The sequence below is a fragment of the Phoenix dactylifera genome, chromosome 9, assembly GCF_051530095.1.
Source record: "Phoenix dactylifera cultivar Ajwa chromosome 9, Ajwa_hap1_PhDact_Kaust_v1.1, whole genome shotgun sequence".
NCBI classification, from domain to species: Eukaryota; Viridiplantae; Streptophyta; class Magnoliopsida; order Arecales; family Arecaceae; genus Phoenix; species Phoenix dactylifera.
In genome coordinates this window covers 29,423,545-29,439,942 of record NC_143198.1, presented here as the reverse complement: position 1 = coordinate 29,439,942, position 16,398 = coordinate 29,423,545, and the positions used below count along the sequence as shown (strand labels likewise).

General features: G+C 38.5%; 2 protein-coding genes and 1 non-coding gene across 8 annotated transcripts; 2 read left to right on the top strand and 1 right to left on the bottom strand.

Moving 5' to 3' along the window:
- Positions 1–621: 621 nt before the first annotated feature.
- On the top strand, positions 622–5,807 carry LOC113463737 (golgin-84-like). 5 transcript variants are annotated; one of them, XR_016396548.1, is made up of 6 exons: positions 622–1,068; positions 3,700–3,835; positions 3,936–3,982; positions 4,095–4,713; positions 4,867–4,939; positions 5,582–5,807. XR_016396548.1 is itself a non-coding variant. In XM_088704912.2 (6 exons), exons 1-4 carry the CDS (start codon positions 1,041–1,043, stop codon positions 4,317–4,319), a joined length of 381 nt encoding a protein of 126 aa, XP_088561038.2. In that variant the 5' UTR covers positions 622–1,040; the 3' UTR covers positions 4,320–4,713; positions 4,878–4,930; positions 5,582–5,807. The 5 variants fall into 5 exon arrangements, 4 of the variants coding, with proteins under 4 accessions (XP_088561038.2, XP_089781713.1, XP_088561036.2 ...); XM_088704912.2 differs by having other exon boundaries at positions 3,700–3,780; positions 4,878–4,930; XM_089925587.1 differs by having other exon boundaries at positions 3,700–3,780; positions 4,878–4,939.
- Positions 830–902, bottom strand: TRNAK-CUU (transfer RNA lysine (anticodon CUU)). The gene has a single exon. It is a non-coding gene; the product is annotated as a tRNA-Lys (tRNA).
- Positions 5,808–8,068: 2,261 nt separating the features above from the next.
- Positions 8,069–13,766, top strand: LOC103722014 (casein kinase 1-like protein HD16). 2 transcript variants are annotated; one of them, XM_008812428.6, is made up of 16 exons: positions 8,069–8,737; positions 9,985–10,119; positions 10,205–10,278; positions 10,379–10,448; positions 10,534–10,589; positions 10,679–10,750; positions 10,866–10,960; positions 11,093–11,159; positions 11,292–11,421; positions 11,509–11,727; positions 11,889–12,019; positions 12,112–12,286; positions 12,467–12,557; positions 12,647–12,804; positions 12,983–13,171; positions 13,266–13,766. In XM_008812428.6, the coding sequence occupies exons 1-16, from the start codon at positions 8,411–8,413 to the stop codon at positions 13,323–13,325; spliced, it is 2,049 nt and encodes a 682-aa protein (XP_008810650.3). In that variant the 5' UTR covers positions 8,069–8,410; the 3' UTR covers positions 13,326–13,766. The 2 variants fall into 2 exon arrangements, with proteins under 2 accessions (XP_008810650.3, XP_008810649.3); XM_008812427.6 differs by having other exon boundaries at positions 11,877–12,019.
- The last annotated feature ends 2,632 nt before the right edge of the window (positions 13,767–16,398 follow it).

Here is a 16,398-nt window from a genome sequence, read left to right as displayed (position 1 = left end):
GGAGTAGGGTGGGTTATACTACTAGGGGATCCCTAAACCCACTGGTGAGGCCCTGTCGGAGTCCGGAGTCGGACGAGGCTTGATCGGAGTCGACTCGTAGTGCTATGGGCCTTTGCGCTAGTTTAAGAAAAATAAAGTTGCGCCTTCACTAACACCTGCGGGTTTTGGTGTAATGGTAGCGCTTGATCTTGACAATTGGTATCAGAGCCATAGGTCTCGAGTTCGAAACCCAGGCATCACGTTGGGGGGGACTGTTGGCGGAGGTCTGAGGGGCCAAGTCAACGTTGGCGGAGGCCTGAAGAGCCGAGTTAGTCCTGCCGCCTGCCAACGTGGATGCGCTGGAGGAGTAGGGTGGGTTATACCATTAGGGGGTCCCTGAACCCACTGGCAAGGCCCTGTCGGAGTCCGGAGTTGGGCGAGGCTTGGTCGGAGTCGACTCGTGGCGCTATGAGCCCCTGCGCTAGTTTAAGAAAAATAAAGTTGCGCCTTCACTAACACCTGCGGATTTTGGTGTAATAGTAGCGCTTGATCCTGACAAAGTGTGTGTTTGATTCACGATCGGAATTGAAATTAGAATAAATCTGAATAAAAATTGAAATGGTTATGTCCTTCCATGCAATTGATACGTGTCTATTATTGAAATCGGAATAAAATTTAAATTCGAAAAGAGAGTAAAAATTAGGTTTTGAAGCATTGAGGCATTCCCACTCTCTTATGGCATAGGACCCAATCAAATGGTTGAAATAAGAGTTTTTTTATTACCGGAGTCTAATTTCTCTCAAAATAAAAGATGTAGCTAATTAGGGGAAAAAAAAGAAAATGTAAATAACGCCCACCGTGGGGCTCGAACCCACGACCACAAGGTTAAGAGCCTTGCGCTCTACCGACTGAGCTAGACGGGCTTATCGGCCAATGTTGTCCATCTATTAACAAAACCAAATATAGGATCTCGATCCCCGATCTCCGTCCCGCCGCTCACCGGTCTTTTTAAATGCCGCTCTCCGCCTCCTCGTATCGGACTTCACCCCCCGCCCTCCGCCATGGCTTGTTGGCTCAATGTCGCTGAAGGTACGCCGATCCCGTCCCCTCCCCCCTCCCTGTGCCACCCCCCTTCATTTGATTGATTCCCTTCCATCACGACGGCCTCCACGATACCATTTCGCTCTGAAGTGCTCTTGCGGTTTCATTTGCATGACAAATTGGATCTTTTTCTTTTTCTTTTTACCATGTTCTTCTTGAAACGATGGAAAAATTAAACTGGGCATCCAGAATCTCGATTCTTCGATCAGAGAGAAAAATAGAGAATTTCAGACCAATTTGATGGAACTTAGGGGTTTTGTTTAGTTGAAAGTGAAGATCTTGTTTACAAACATTGTGAAATTGTTAAGATTTAGTCATGGGCATGTGGAATGCTTGATGCTCTAAACATTTCTGCAGACAAATACGTGCTGAGTGCCAATAGTTTTGGTTGGGTTCCAGTGTCTGATCTGAGAGTTTTAAGATTTAACCCGTTAATCCATATGTAGAATGTATGAGTTATTTGTTTTTGTAAAATAACTGATGAGATGTTATTGAAAATTGCTTTAATTTTTTGCTGGGCCCTTGATCTAATGAAGGTGATCGCTTAACTGAGGTTTACCTTCTTCCAAGACCTAAAATTTTATTACAAGATTGAATTGTGTGTTGCGCCTTGAAAGATTGACCTATAATGTTATAAGAATGGGACTAGTTGCACGGAAAAAATCTCAGGGAGTGAATTTGAAATTAGAGGTGATGGTGGGTTAATTTAGAGCCAACATTTCTTGCCAATAATTGTCGTTCATGCATAATAGCTTGCTGGATGAACCTAGTGACTTATATTTTGGCACAGGAGTATGACATGATAAACCCCATAAACATGTGAAGTCAAAACGTTAGGATTTCTATGAAGTCAAACAGGGGGAAAATGTAAATGAAATAACATGAATGCCAGTTTTAATATTGATGATCAAAATGTAGAGAATATCCAAAATATTCAAAACAAATATCAGATAAGAAGAGTGATTTTTTTCCTGATAAAAAAAGAAGAGTGCTTTAAGTCGCGATGATCGCATCATATGGCATTGTATCAACCCGCAGGCTATGCCTATAACTACACTGACTCATATAGGAGAAATGTGATTGGAACTCAACTTGTTTCCTAGTACATAACTTACAAAACTCTTCTTTCACCCAGTTTTTAGCAGATCGCTTGGTCTTATCAAAAGATCCAAAATTATGACTAGCATAGAAGGTGCCTAATCCATGAGCAAGAACCTTGAAACCTTAAAAACAAGCAATACTCTGGTGACATAGATTGGTCTTCTGTTTAAGAGTGATCCGTGTCATGAATTACACTATCCAATGCTAGAAAATTAGATTGTTAAATAAGAAATCCACATTTGTGGAATCACTAATGCCTTCAGACTTGCTGGTAGGTTTGTCCTCTGTTTCAGTTTTGTCCTTGATGAATAATGATATTGTTTTGTGAAGATAGTTTGCACGTAATCTACATTTGCCAAGCTAACAGTGTATTGTAACTTGATGGAAAGAAAACAAAAATTGTATTACCCAAGGTCCGCAATCTTGGTACTGAGTACCATATCGATACCTTATTGGTTCGGTACGGTAGGGTACATCTCTGTGCCGAAATAGCTCTCTTACTTATTTTCTTGATTTTTATCTCGGTACGCACCTCGGTATGCCTCGGTATAGGATGGTACGGGACTTGTACCGACTTGAAGGTGTGTTTCGTATCGGTTTTCTTTCGGTACGGTACGGGGCGGTATGACAGACCTTGGTATTGCCCAAAAATTCTTTTAATATCTAATGATGCAACATGTCGTGATGCTACAACAAAGGTGACTATAGGAAAGTTAGCTCTTAGCAAATATTTTTTATCACAACTGGACCAGAAAGGTAGATATTTCAGAGTTACAGAAAAGAAAGGAGAAAGTACATTGAACAACACATTGGATTTATCATATATGTCAAAACTTCAGAAAACAATATTTTTAAGATTTTGGTTGGTAAATTCATATGATGTATCTATTACCATGACTGCTTAGTAAATTGGTATATTAGAAACCCATAGACTACCATTTTCATGTATGCAATAAATATCATTTATCAAATTTTAACAAAATTAGACAACTAGTTAGCTAACATGTAAAGAATTTGAAGGTTGAGGACTATAGATATTGAGTGATACACCTATCTAAGTTGACTAATAAAATGTAATAGTTACACGAATCATGGGCTGACTTGTATACTTTCTACTATTCACAAATATTTATGTTGATTTGGAAGATCCTCTAGAAGGCTATGCTATCAATACGTTTTCTACATTTCACAAATCAAATACGTAAGTTGACTCAAAAGATCCTCTAGAAGGCTATGCTATCAATACGTTTTCTACATTTCACAAATCAAATACGTAAGTTGACTCAAAAGATCCTCTAGAAGGTTATGCTACAAATATATTCTGTTGTCATTCTTTTTCTTGTTAGTCTGCTTTAGATAGTATTTCTTTTCTCACATGCTGTGTACAATATATTTGGTTTACCATGTTCAAAGGCTTGCATCTTAACTAATTTGCAAATTACTGCTATTGTCATATAGCATGAGGGCGTCATGTGAATGTTGTGAATATTACTAAGATAGTTTAATTATTGGAAACAGACTTATTTGAGGTTGTAGACCGGAGAGTAAAACTTGTTGCTGGTGAGTTGTCAGATGAGCAGGCTGCCTCACAAGCCTCAGGTACAGATACTTGCCATCATTTATTGCAACTCCACCAAGCTAGTAATACTTTGTGGTGAGAACTCCCTTTCTGCTTATTTTGGTTTATCGTGGGGTTCTAAATGCAACATTCATCGCTTATATTTTATTTTTATTTTTCTTTTGCAATCAATAAGCATCCAATGGTCAAGAAGTTCAAGCCAGGAAGGCCAAAACAAAGAAGGTCATTAATCAGCCCACCACTGGTTTCCATCACGCACTTGAAACAATGTTCTTTTCCTTGAGGGAGGATATTTTGTTGTTTATCTCAAAGATTGTCCATGCATTTTTTACAGGGTCCATTAAAACTCTCCAGCACTGAAACTTATAAAGGCATCAGACCTGAGCAAGACCAGAAAAGCAAACAACCATCAGTACAAAATGAGAAGACTGATTGTGTTAAGATTTCTCCATCTGAACATTCTCTTGATGTTAGCATTAACGACACTGCAGAAACAAGCACAGAACCACCTTCTGATAACCACAAAGATACAGTGATATCAGGTGGCAAAAGTGTTTAAGGTAGAAATGGTATAGACAATGTGGTGGAAGTCCCATCTATAGACAATAACAAACAAACCACTACTTCCTCTACAAATGATGATGTCAACATTACAAATTCAAAAGATGAGCTTGAAAGGCCTTCCAGCCCTCCATCAATAGGTAAAGGGATTGGGATTGCCAACGGAGTTCATCCTGCTGATGCTGAACCAGAAGTCGATTTGGTGGATGAAACTGCCTTCTTGACTGACGACAAAGAAATACCTGAATCTGAAGGCAGTGGAAAGCCATAGCACCAGCAACACCCAAGAAAATGAGAAAGAGGTTTTTCTCGAGCCTTCACCAAACATGAACAAGCAACGGCAGCATAAGACTGATGCCACTCCAATGAAAGTTCAAGACCAGCTTGATGAGGTGAATTGTTTCATATCATAAGAGACAGCATACTTAACATTAGATACCTGCTTATCCCTTCCCTCTCTGTACCACTTTAACCATATGTTTTATCTCCCTATCTGTTTATCTATCTATCCACTTACCTTCATCCTTATGCGTTGATTCTTTAAGTTGGCTGGCAGGCTCAGGGATTGCTTAAGAGTGCAGTGAAAACTGGTCAGTCAAAAGAGGCCAGGTTAGCAAGGTTAGATTTATCACATACGACCTTGCATTCATCATATTGTTTCACTCAAGATTTGCTATACTGGTGTGTACTGCCCTATAATGGATGCACCATACCGTACAGGTACCGAACCGAGACTTGGTACGGGGGTATATCGAGTCTCGGTAATATCAAATTGATCCTTGTATAGTTGTATCAGGCACACTGATACTGTACCAGCATAGTACTGAAATGATATCTAGTACCGGGATAGTGAATCTTGGTTTCGCCTTTTTAAAGCCGATTATTTATAAATATTGATTTTAAAAACATATTGGCTTGGTGTGCGTATATTTCATTGCAATAATATATAATTCATCATCTACAAAAGTCCTCTGCATTCAATGACTCATTTGGTGGCATGGCTAGCAGATGAAAGGTTTTGCCATATGGTTTCTATGTCAAGCTAGATGGCAAAACATGTTGTAACAGTCTGAGCTGTAGTTAGCATATAGTTCCACATGCTAGCTTGCTTGTAACAGAATACAAGATGGCATGACACATGCTGTGCCATGCCCGCGCATGTGCCATGCTGTGCTGAAAATGAAAAATGGGAAAAGGATTCAATAACCTACTTTAATTAAACAAATAAACAATAAATGATGCTGTCTCAACCTGTGCCAGGTGCTAGTACTGGCCTATCACAGTTCGTGCCGGCTGGAATGGAGGAGCACAAGCTGACACTTGAAACCTTGTTGAGAATTACAGTTGCTTTCCAAAATCATGTCTGGTTCCTGATGATGTGAACATGTTCAATGTAATTGGGCTGCATCCATTGCCTATTGAAAATGGAGGCCCATATTTTACAAGGAATGATGTTTGCTGTTGTTGACATATGAATTTTCTTACCTTAATAGTGGGAACATTAATAGTCTCTGGCAGTTATTATATTAAAGGTGGCAACTCACGGCTATTTTTCAAGCATTGAAAACCAACAGATGCATATTTATGCGGGGTTCAACGAAATCTGAAAAAGAAAAAGGGCAGCCTTTGATCTAGTAATCCTTTATTCCTCTTCATCTAGTGTTTTCTCCATATCTAGTGAATTTTGGAGAGTTGCTGCATATTGGCAGTAATTCATTGGAATATACCATCAAGTTAACTGGATTTTAAAATGGCTCTCTCTTTTTTTCCCCACCTGATGGTAAATCTGGCTCAAAGTAACTATGATATCTCTACCAGACTAGGGTAATTTAGTGGGGTTGGTCTCCATATGTCTTTCTTAATTATTAAAGAAGTAAAATGAATTCAAAATTAGCAGAATTGCTCTTTTCTAAACATCAGGTACTTGCTGAATTACATCCATAATATATTGCTTATTTCTTCTCAACCATTGCTGGTCTTTTGTGTTTGTGTTTGTGGTTAAATCAATCGACTGTACGTGGGTCCGTTAGTGAGATAACCAAACCTATCTTAAGCACACTATAAAGACCACGGGTTGTCGGGGTTGGTAGGGCAAGGGAGGAGGAACAAGAGTAAGCAGCACCTTATGTCACAAGCATTAGTAACAGTTAAAAGTAGAAATTTTAAATATTTTGTTGTTTATTATCTGTTTTCCCCCAGCTGACTGGTATTCAAATGCCTGAATGCATGATCTCTGTACTGATCTTCTAAGGATATATTACTTGTTTGAACATATGAAATTCTTGATTTCGAAGGAGGAACATGAACTTGTTTAGAGATTATAGTTAGTTTTTTCTTTTTTTGATTGGAGTTAAGAGGTTATGGTTCTTACGGAAGATCCTTCCGTTCGGAGGATGAGATGAGTAAGTATTTGTGCCTCTCAACTATTTATGCATCTATAGCCTGTCTGGTGAAATTCGACTACATCGTAGAAGGTTCGGTATTCTTCTGGGAATATCTCCTTATGGTATGGTTAAAAATGCCAGCCTGTTCATCTACTATCTAAAGGGTCATGCAGTATCTTATCTATATCTTGCTTTTAACTGCAAGATAAGAATGCTCTGAAATTGATAAAATTTTTCGCTCAAAATCCGTCGCATAAAGGCTTATTTTACGGTGTGTTGATTAGAAATTCGTATTTTTAGGTATTATGGAAGAGCCAAATCATTTTTGAAATCAAATCAGTAAAAGTGGTGCCAACTAAAATCAGTGCATTTCAAAAGCTCTGTTCCCTCGCGACTCAGCTTTTTGCGCGGCTGGGAATTATGCAAATGTTGCGGCATACCAGTTACCGGGTAATAAGATAAAATTTAACTATTTTATACTAGGACAACAAAATTAATCTGTACATACCCAATGAAAAAGTTTCGGAGCCCAGCACATATATTTTCCATTAGACCTGAGAAAGAAACCAACACTGGGATATTGGCTCCGATAAAAATTGCTCATCTTAAATAAATTTTTTTTGTATATAAGCATACAATTCATTCAGAAACATGAAGAAGTTTACAAAAAAGAGGTGATCCGCTCCTAGTCACTAAGTAGTGCTTTTCTGTCCTTCTTCAGAGAACTTCATCAGAAAAAGGTTCTTTCTCTCACGTAATTTCACCCAAATTAGAATTCAAACACATGATACAATCTTTTTGTATGTCGATTTAGCAAACCAATGCCTTAAGCCACCCAACCATACCTCCAAGTTGTTAAGATAAAAAATTATTTAAAGTCTCAAAATCCAACATACAAGAACTAGATTCTAAAACTTTGTCAATATTATATAAATATTTATTTTATCACTATATTAAAAGTCTAAAGATGTTTGTTACGATATGCAGTGCCTCGAGTTCTTGCAGAACCAAGGGACTACGAAGTTGGCTATTGCCTTTGTTTACACACGACTATTTATTTAGCTAATCGAGATAATACCAAGTTTATCTATCTGGTACAAGTCCAACCTAAATTATTAAAATTAATGATGGAGTATGAGGATTTCCCTTATTACATCCACGACTCCGATTGATACTAATCAAAGGGAACTTTCAAACACTAGCAGCTGTTGTTGGGCTGCCACCTGTGGTCCCCGGTTGAACGTTAGACGCTTGTCCAATTCTCCTCCTCATCTCTCACTCTCACCGGCTCGCACCCTTTATTCTCAACTTTTTGTATTTATGCTACTATTTTCGCATCACAGTTACTCATTAATCCTACGGTCCAGTCTTCCAATCCGCTCCAAGGCTCCAACCTATAAATATGTCCGTATCCCTTACGAGTTACGGCCACAGTTTCCCCCTTTCCTCTGTTCATCATCACCTGCAAACCCTTGAAAGCTCTCCCCCGCACGGAAATCCTAGCTCGCCGATCCTTCCAAAGAGGCGATCGAATCGTTTTTTTATCATCGAATCTTCGATCGGAACCCATCGCGGCGCCCGATCGGCGTTCTCGTCGTCGTCGCTCGAGTCTCTCCGGATTTCTTTACTTCCTCGTCGGCGAGATAGGGTTTCGAGAATACGGGAAATATAGGGTTTTTCCGGCATGAGGTTGGATGGATGAAGGATGCCGGAGCTCCGTAGCGGAGTGCGGAAGGGGCGAGCGCAGGCGAACCCGATAGTCCAGGCCGAGAGGCCGACCGCCGCCAGGAGGAGGAGGGCGCCGAGGAACAAGGCGCCTCTGGTGAATGAGAACCCGGTGAACACGTCCGCCGAACCGAGGGAGGAGATCAGGTTTCTGGAGGGCCGGGGCGAGGTCGGAGGGTTGGTTGGGGACGAGATCAAGGAAGGGGTCGGCGAAAGGAAGATGGATGACGGCGATAGCGGGGCGAGGAGCGCCGATAAGCTCCCCGGTGGGGAGGACGAGGGAAGCACGGCGCCCCTTCCGGAAAAGGTCGGCCTCTTCCATTTTCTTCTGGTTATTTACAGTAATGTTTGGTATTTGCGTTAGGAGTAGCAGATATGGTCCGCGAGGAAGAAATCGTGGAAATTTTGTGAAGTTCTGGGTGTTTGTTCTTAGTTTGTTCTTCGAATACAGGATTTCTGATTTTATATTTCGTTCTTTTATTCCTTTTTCGATGAAAGATTGTGTATTTTTTTTATCTGTATGGAAGGAGTCAGTGGCATTTTGCAAAGATTTCTGTGATCGTTCTTGGGTTGTTCTCTGAATACAGGATTTCTGATTTCTGATTTTGTTTTACATTTCTATAATGATGGAAGATTGTGGATTTTGAGCTGTACATTCACTGATGATGTTTTCTCCGACTTGGTTTTGAAAGAACCATTAGCTGTATAATGATGGTGAGCTTCTGTGATTTCCTTCGTGCCATTTTCATCCTGGAATTTGCCATGCCTTTTACTCTTTTTTTGACCAATACACATAAACCTTTATAGCCCTTTCATTCTGAATTCATTAACTGTTTAATATTGTGCTTCTATTGCTGTTAGTTCTACTTATAAGTTTTTTTCTTTTACGATGTTTATACTGACTTTAGCTCTTTTTCTTTTGCATCTCATTCATCTCAAAGTTTAAGTGTTTTTGGACGTTCCCGTACCCTCTTATTTAGCACCTGTTAATCAATCATAGGATGTGTTTGACGAATTTCCCAAATTTAATTTGTTGAGGCTTTGACATTAGCTTGGAAGTATCAGGCTTCAGAAACTCTTATTACCAGAATATTTGTATTAGAAGTGTAAAGAATAGGTATTGTTTATTTGAGAATTATGCCCTTTTCGAGAATCAAAAATTCAGTAATGGTATGTCATGCTTGTTCCTTGATAATTGTACCAGTCAAGGGCCAACATAGAATACATATCATACTGTATCGTGCCAACGCGTAGAAGGCAAAAACTATGGGATTCTGCAGCATTATCATAATATCTACAGCTGGCATGTCAAGATATTTTAGGAAAACCTCTTCTTTAACTTATAATCTAACTTTTGCTTGCTTTATTGTGAGAATCAGACATGTTTAAACTCTTGAAACATATTTTCCTTAATCAAATTTAACTTCCTAAGTGATTTTACATGTGAATTTTTGTTGTTATTTCTGAAAATGACCAACCAACCATAATGAAGCTGCATAATTTTGCAACACTTTCATTTAATTTTCACCCTGATTGTTGTATTCTTTGGAACAGGTCCAGATCGGAAATTCACCTTTGTATAGAATTGAGAGAAAACTAGGAAAAGGAGGATTTGGTCAAGTGTACGTTGGGCGCCGTATTTCAGCTACTAATGCAAATGATAGGGTTACAGTTTCCAGTGCTGTGGAGGTGTGCTATTTTCTTTATCATGGTTCATAGTCCAATAGCTAATAGTTTCTTTCTGTTAATGGAATATGCTTTGTTTGCATGCCAGGTGGCTTTAAAGTTTGAGCATAGAAGCAGTAAAGGATGTAACCATGGACCCCCGTATGAATGGCAAGTTTACAAGTGAGTGCTGTTGTTGTCTTGTTTTGTGAATGATCTTTGAAGTTCTCATGATAGTACTTTGATGAAGCTTTCTGACCTAAATGATTTTCAATATATGCAGCACTCTTGGGGGCATTCATGGTGTGCCGCGTGTCCATTACAAGGGTCGCCAAGGAGACTATTATGTCATGGTACATTCATATACACACAGTTCTGTTTCTTTTTATGTTATATATTTGTTTTGAGCTCTTAGCATAATTGCATAATACTCTGCAGGTTATGGATATGCTGGGACCAAGTCTATGGGATGTCTGGAATAATAACTCGCACACGTGAGTGCTAAATTTAATCCCAGTCAATAAGGTAATTTCTTGCAAACTCTTTTGTGGCTTGACATAATTTTCCTTTCCAATTTTTGCAGAATGTCCGTTGAAATGGTTGCGTGTATTGCTATTGAAGCAATCTCCATACTGGAGAAGATGCATTCGAAAGGGTTGCTCTGATAAATTCTATTATGCAATTCTCTTGTTTTTCTTGTACTACACTATAGCTATTGTGTTTCTTAAAAAGATGTTAGGTGTATGGTTATAAATTGTTACTAACGACAGGTATGTGCATGGGGATGTAAAGCCTGAGAACTTCTTACTCGGGCCTCCTGGGACTCCTGACGAGAAAAAATTGTTTCTTGTTGATCTTGGCTTAGGTAAATTTAATGACCTACTATCAAGATGTAGAAAGCTGAAGTGTCTCAACATTTTAGGCGTAGCGTATTATGTATTTCTAGGGACTATTAACAGTGAAAATGTCTTATTAGTTGTGAACTTTTAATTAACAGCCACTAGATGGAAGGACAATTCTACAGGTCTGCATGTAGAGTATGACCAACGTCCAGATGTCTTCAGGTGAATCCATGAATTCCATGTCTGATCTCTATATTGATCTTCTTATATGCGAAGAAAAGGAGTCAATTATTCAGTTTAAGTTTGATCCTTATTCTCTGAACTTGGGCTTATTATTTCAATTGGATATTACAGGGGAACAGTGCGATATGCTAGTGTTCATGCTCACCTAGGAAGGACAGCAAGCAAGAGAGATGATTTAGAATCCCTTGCTTATACGCTAATCTTTCTTCTCCGTGGCCGTCTACCATGGCAAGGATACCAGGTATAGCGACTTGAACTTCTACACTGGGAGTCATCAAAATTTGTTTCATTTGCTCATCTCATGTTACTAGCATTCTTCTACTTGTAGGGAGAGAACAAAGGTTTTCTTGTCTGCAAAAAGAAGATGGCTACATCTCCAGAGTCTTTATGTTGCTTTTGCCCACAGCCCTTCAGACAGTTTGTGGAGTATGTTGTCAACTTAAAGTTTGATGAAGAACCTAATTACGCAAAGTGCATTTCTCTCTTTGATGGCATAGTAGGTCCAAACCCAGATATCAGACCAATTAACACAGATGGTGCTCAAAAGGTATATTAACAGCCTCCATTTCCTTTTTAACTTTGAAAGTAAAGTTTCTCCAAAAAAAATAAATAAATAAAAAGTTATATCAGAAAAGGATAAAGTTATGATCCAATGCAATATAGCGCATGTCTAATCTTCAGTTAAATGCCGTAAAGCTTATATATCAGGTTGGTCAAAAGAGAGGCCGGCTGATGTTGGAAGAAGAGGATGATGAGCAGCCAAGGAAGAAGGTTAGAATGGGGATGCCTGCAACACAATGGATTAGTGTTTATAATGCTCGGCGACCTATGAAGCAAAGGTATTTGCTTTATATGATGCATAATGCTTTTGTTAGATCCCCAGATAAGAAGAGTGACTCATCTCTCTCCTTACTACTCTTGCAAATTTCAGGTATCACTACAATGTTGCGGATGGGAGGCTTGCACCACATATTGAGAAAGGAAATGAAGATGGTTTATTTATCAGTTGTGTTGCATCTTGTACAAATCTTTGGGCCCTGATAATGGATGCAGGCACTGGTTTTACTGCTCAATTGTATGAACTGTCACCAAATTTTCTTCACAAAGTGAGTACCCTTGTACTGCTTGTTTACTGGAGCAGTCTAAGTGAAGTTCTTATAGCTTAACAACTTGTATTGTATCCCTATATTATATTAAAGCCCAATGCTATTGCTTGTAGCATGGTTTCTTTCGCACACTTACATTTATCTACAACTTCCATGAAACTTATCTTTTTCTTCTTAAAGGAATGGATAATGGAGCAATGGGAGAGGAACTATTACATTACTGCATTAGCAGGAGCAAATAATGGTAGCTCCTTGGTAGTAATGTCCAAAGGTAAGTCTCCCTAATTTCATATCATTTTGGAGTTTGGGGTTTTTTCCAGTGGTCATGCAAATGGTCAATTTCCAATGGTTCTCATCCAGGTACACAGTATGCACAGCAGTCCTACAAAGTTAGTGATTCATTTCCTTTCAAGTGGATAAACAAAAAATGGAGAGAGGGCTTCTATGTCACTGCCATGGCAACTGCTGGAAGTAGATGGGCAGTTGTCATGTCCCGTAATGCTGGCTTTTCAGATCAGGTTATTTTCCTTCTTTTTTCCCCTTTTCTAAAAATTCTTTTAGTGGTGAGGGAAGTGTTTGACCCCTTTTTTTTTTCTTGGGGTGCAGTTGTTTTAAGTGCTACTTAACATTCTGTTAGATTTATGTAGAGTGGGATTTCAAAGATATTGCACTGATTTTGTATACCTTTTTGTTCAGGTTGTTGAACTTGACTTCTTATACCCTAGTGAAGGTATTCACCGTAGGTGGGATAACGGCTATCGTATAACTGCAACTGCTGCAACATGGGACCAGGCCGCGTTTGTCCTTAGTGTGCCCAGGAGGAGGCCTGCGGATGAAACACAAGAGACTCTCAGAACTTCGGCTTTTCCTAGTCAGCATGTGAAGGTGCGGAAATTGTATATTTTATTTTAAAAAAATTTTGTCTTGTGATTTATTACCTCTGTTAATTTTGATGAATAAATTTATTTGTTGCTTGCAGGATAAGTGGGCAAAAAATCTTTATATTGCATCTGTTTGTTATGGACGCACTGTTTCGTGAGTTTCCCTGTTTTCTTTTGGGATGATGAAGGCATAACCCCACTCATGTTACAACCCTGGCATCCTGTCATGTTGGAGGTCATGAGAGCTTAAACTTTTGGAAGGCAACTGCCCTAGATTTTGATGCGCAAACTATACTTAAATGTTACCAATCTCTGATGTCAGCTAAAGCTAACAAATGGTGCAGTCTCATGTCAAGTTTTTAAGATGCCCTCACTTGTGCTATCAAATTAGATTGGATGGCGGACATCCTTAATTATCGTTAAGTTTGTATAGTGAATGAACATTTACTCATTTGGTTACAACTCTGTATCAATATATTATTAGGCATTCAATGTAACTGATATGACCATGCACTTGACCATGGCATTTGTACTCTTTTTCTTCTTCTATGACTTCTATCAAATTCTTGGCTAACTTAAATATGGGGCAAATTCCAAAAGAGATGATTTTGTGCCTCCCGTAGATTAAAAATTAATATTTATATCTCAATTTTCTTAGTTATATGTAATACTATATTTTTTTGTATGTGCCTGTCAATATACTCGGAACAATCTTCAAACAACTTCAGGTAAGAGCAAACATGTCTTTTTTTTTTGTGGTGACAGCTCTCATGAACCACTTATATCATACGTATTATTATCTCTGTGTCTTTGGTCTCTGTGGTTTTTTATCTCATCATTTTCTGTAATATTCTTGTGAAGAACATGTTTCTGCATAGATTTTCAAAAATTTCTGCCTTACCACAACCTAATGGCAGTTTTATTGATTAATTTCTTGTCCTCGATAGATGATCAAAAGTTAACTAATATGTAGCAGGGTCATCGTTTGACCTATGCATTGAGGTTTCTTGAAGATGGTATTTTTGATCTGGAAAATATACTCTAGAGTAATGTGACTGCCTTTCAAATGTAAAATTAACTAGGTATTGTCGCTGGTTTGTTGCATCTTTCTTTTCTAGATTATGATATGTGCTACACCACTTGGGTTTAGATGTTTATAGATTCTCGATAGGATCAGGGGATTCTTCTTGTATGGATACAACAATCTTCATTGTTAAGTTCCTAGCGAAATAGATGTTTTTATATGGTGAATAGTGGCATTCATCTGTTTTTACATCCACTTTTCTCAAGGTAGTAGATTTGAAAATGGTGTAGGAAGCAATAAAAAGTTATATGCATATTGTGGTGGTCGTTTAATATCAAAATCGAGGTTGAAATGCATTTTGTGATGATATGCTTTGAAGGTTGCCTACATTGCCAAGGAGGATGCTTACCATCATTACCGTCTGGTGACCAAAATGTCGAATCAATGAGAATACATAACAACTAACAAATTGCTGGGGAATTAACTCTGGCAGAATTTGAAATCGTGGCACATAAATGCTGGTTAGTAACGGCAATATTCTTGGAGGAAGAGGCATCTGTTGGACGTTTGAAGTTTGCAAAGTTAAGTAGGAGATGGCTAAGATGTTTTATATGGTAGGATATTATATTACTGGATTAGTAATGCCAATTATCCACACATGCAACCAAGAGCATAATTTTGAACTGTTTGCATGATAGCATATTTCTTTTCACAGGTGTATTAGTGTACTATAATATCAGTTCACTTGGTGGCATCCAAGTTTGATGAGATGTGTTCTTGCTTACAGGATCCTTGTATCTGCCGAAGGAGAGGCAAAGCATATTGATGTCACTGTTTCAGTATGTACTTAGAACTCAATAGCTTTCTTTTTGTTTACCATCTAGTATCAATTCATAGTGCTAATATCCTTTATATTTGCTGTCTTTACTCCTGATAGATGATTAATCGACATTTGATTAGTGAACATACATAGACTTGGTATGGACACGCCATTCTCCCTACCTGTTTTCAGATCCAATATCAATGAATCCTTGCCTCTCCCCTTTGATCATTACAACATCAATGTAATGATTACTCATCTAAATTTATGTTGCATGTATTCTTTTCTGAAAAACTTGATTTGTATCCATGAATATAGCTACAGGAGTAACTGAGTTGCTCAGAAGCTTTCAACTGCATGGATAGATTCAATTTTATATGCTAATAAGCATCATCTATTTTCTTACTGGGTACTACAGTTGTCCATTTTCCTAAAGAAATCTTAAGGTCATTTCTTGTCGAGAGCCGAATAGAACTGAATAGTTAAGTGAATCATCATTCGATTCACATAGCTAACCCAGCATAGATGGGATAAGCTTGGCTGGTCAAGGTTAATGGTCATTTCTTATTTCAGATTTGAGGACAATTTCGAACTATAATTATGTGGAAACTAAATATAGCTGTTGTCAGAGGGAAGTAACATGGCTGAGTCATCGAACTTTCATTTTTCATTACAATGCGAGGGTCCAGTTTTCAACTTTAAATTGGTTTTCAATTTTTCTCTATCTAATTGTAAGAGATGCTGCCAACTTATCGCCTTTAAAATTTCTGTTTGCCATCTTGTACTTGACATCTGGACTTACAGGAATGCGGAATATATATTTCTAGACATCACTAATTGCTGTTTAGTGTTCCAATCATTATTGTCTGCACTCTTATTCCTGAAAACTGTTATCACAATCAGGCTGTGTAGGCCTCTCTCCTCTAGCATTGATTTTTTTTTTTTTGCTGATATTGATATTTTCTTTAGGCATCTGGCCTGCTATTGTGGTTAACCTTGACTCGTGAATTCATCTAATGGCTTGCTTGAGCATAATGTGCATGTTAGAGAGCACTGTTTTTTGGGCAACGTTCAAGCTGTGAAAGCTTGGAAATGGTAGCCAATAAAAATTGGTGCGTTGAATCCAGCATGCTGAACCACCGTTGAATCAAACGGGTGTGTGATTTTCCTGTGTGCGAACATGATAAATTTGTTAGCAAGCTTTATTCTGCACCCAAGGTTAAGGCAGTTGCAGTCAGAGAACATGGAGGAATGGGAGTGATCTGGGAGAAGTTGGATTGCTTTTATCTTCTGATCCTTGATAGCATTGTGGGTCCTTTTGGAGGAACTGGCGACTAGCCTGTTCACGTAAAGGACGGGAATGAAAACTGTGTGGAAATATATTCTA

Bases quoted from the DNA above. Each gene is read 5' to 3' on its own strand.
- LOC113463737 (XM_088704912.2), top strand. From the start codon at position 1,041: ATGGCTTGTTGGCTCAATGTCGCTGAAG. The intron at 1,069-3,699 runs GTACGCCGATCC...TATTGGAAACAG, and splicing joins TTGGCTCAATGTCGCTGAAG to ACTTATTTGAGGTTGTAGAC. The intron at 3,983-4,094 runs GTCATTAATCAG...CATTTTTTACAG, and splicing joins GGAAGGCCAAAACAAAGAAG to GGTCCATTAAAACTCTCCAG.
- LOC103722014 (XM_008812427.6), top strand. From the start codon at position 8,411: ATGCCGGAGCTCCGTAGCGGAGTGCGGAAGGGGCGAGCGCAGGCGAAC. The intron at 12,558-12,646 runs GTAAGTCTCCCT...GTTCTCATCCAG, and splicing joins CTTGGTAGTAATGTCCAAAG to GTACACAGTATGCACAGCAG. The intron at 13,172-13,265 runs GTGCGGAAATTG...TGTTGCTTGCAG, and splicing joins TTCCTAGTCAGCATGTGAAG to GATAAGTGGGCAAAAAATCT.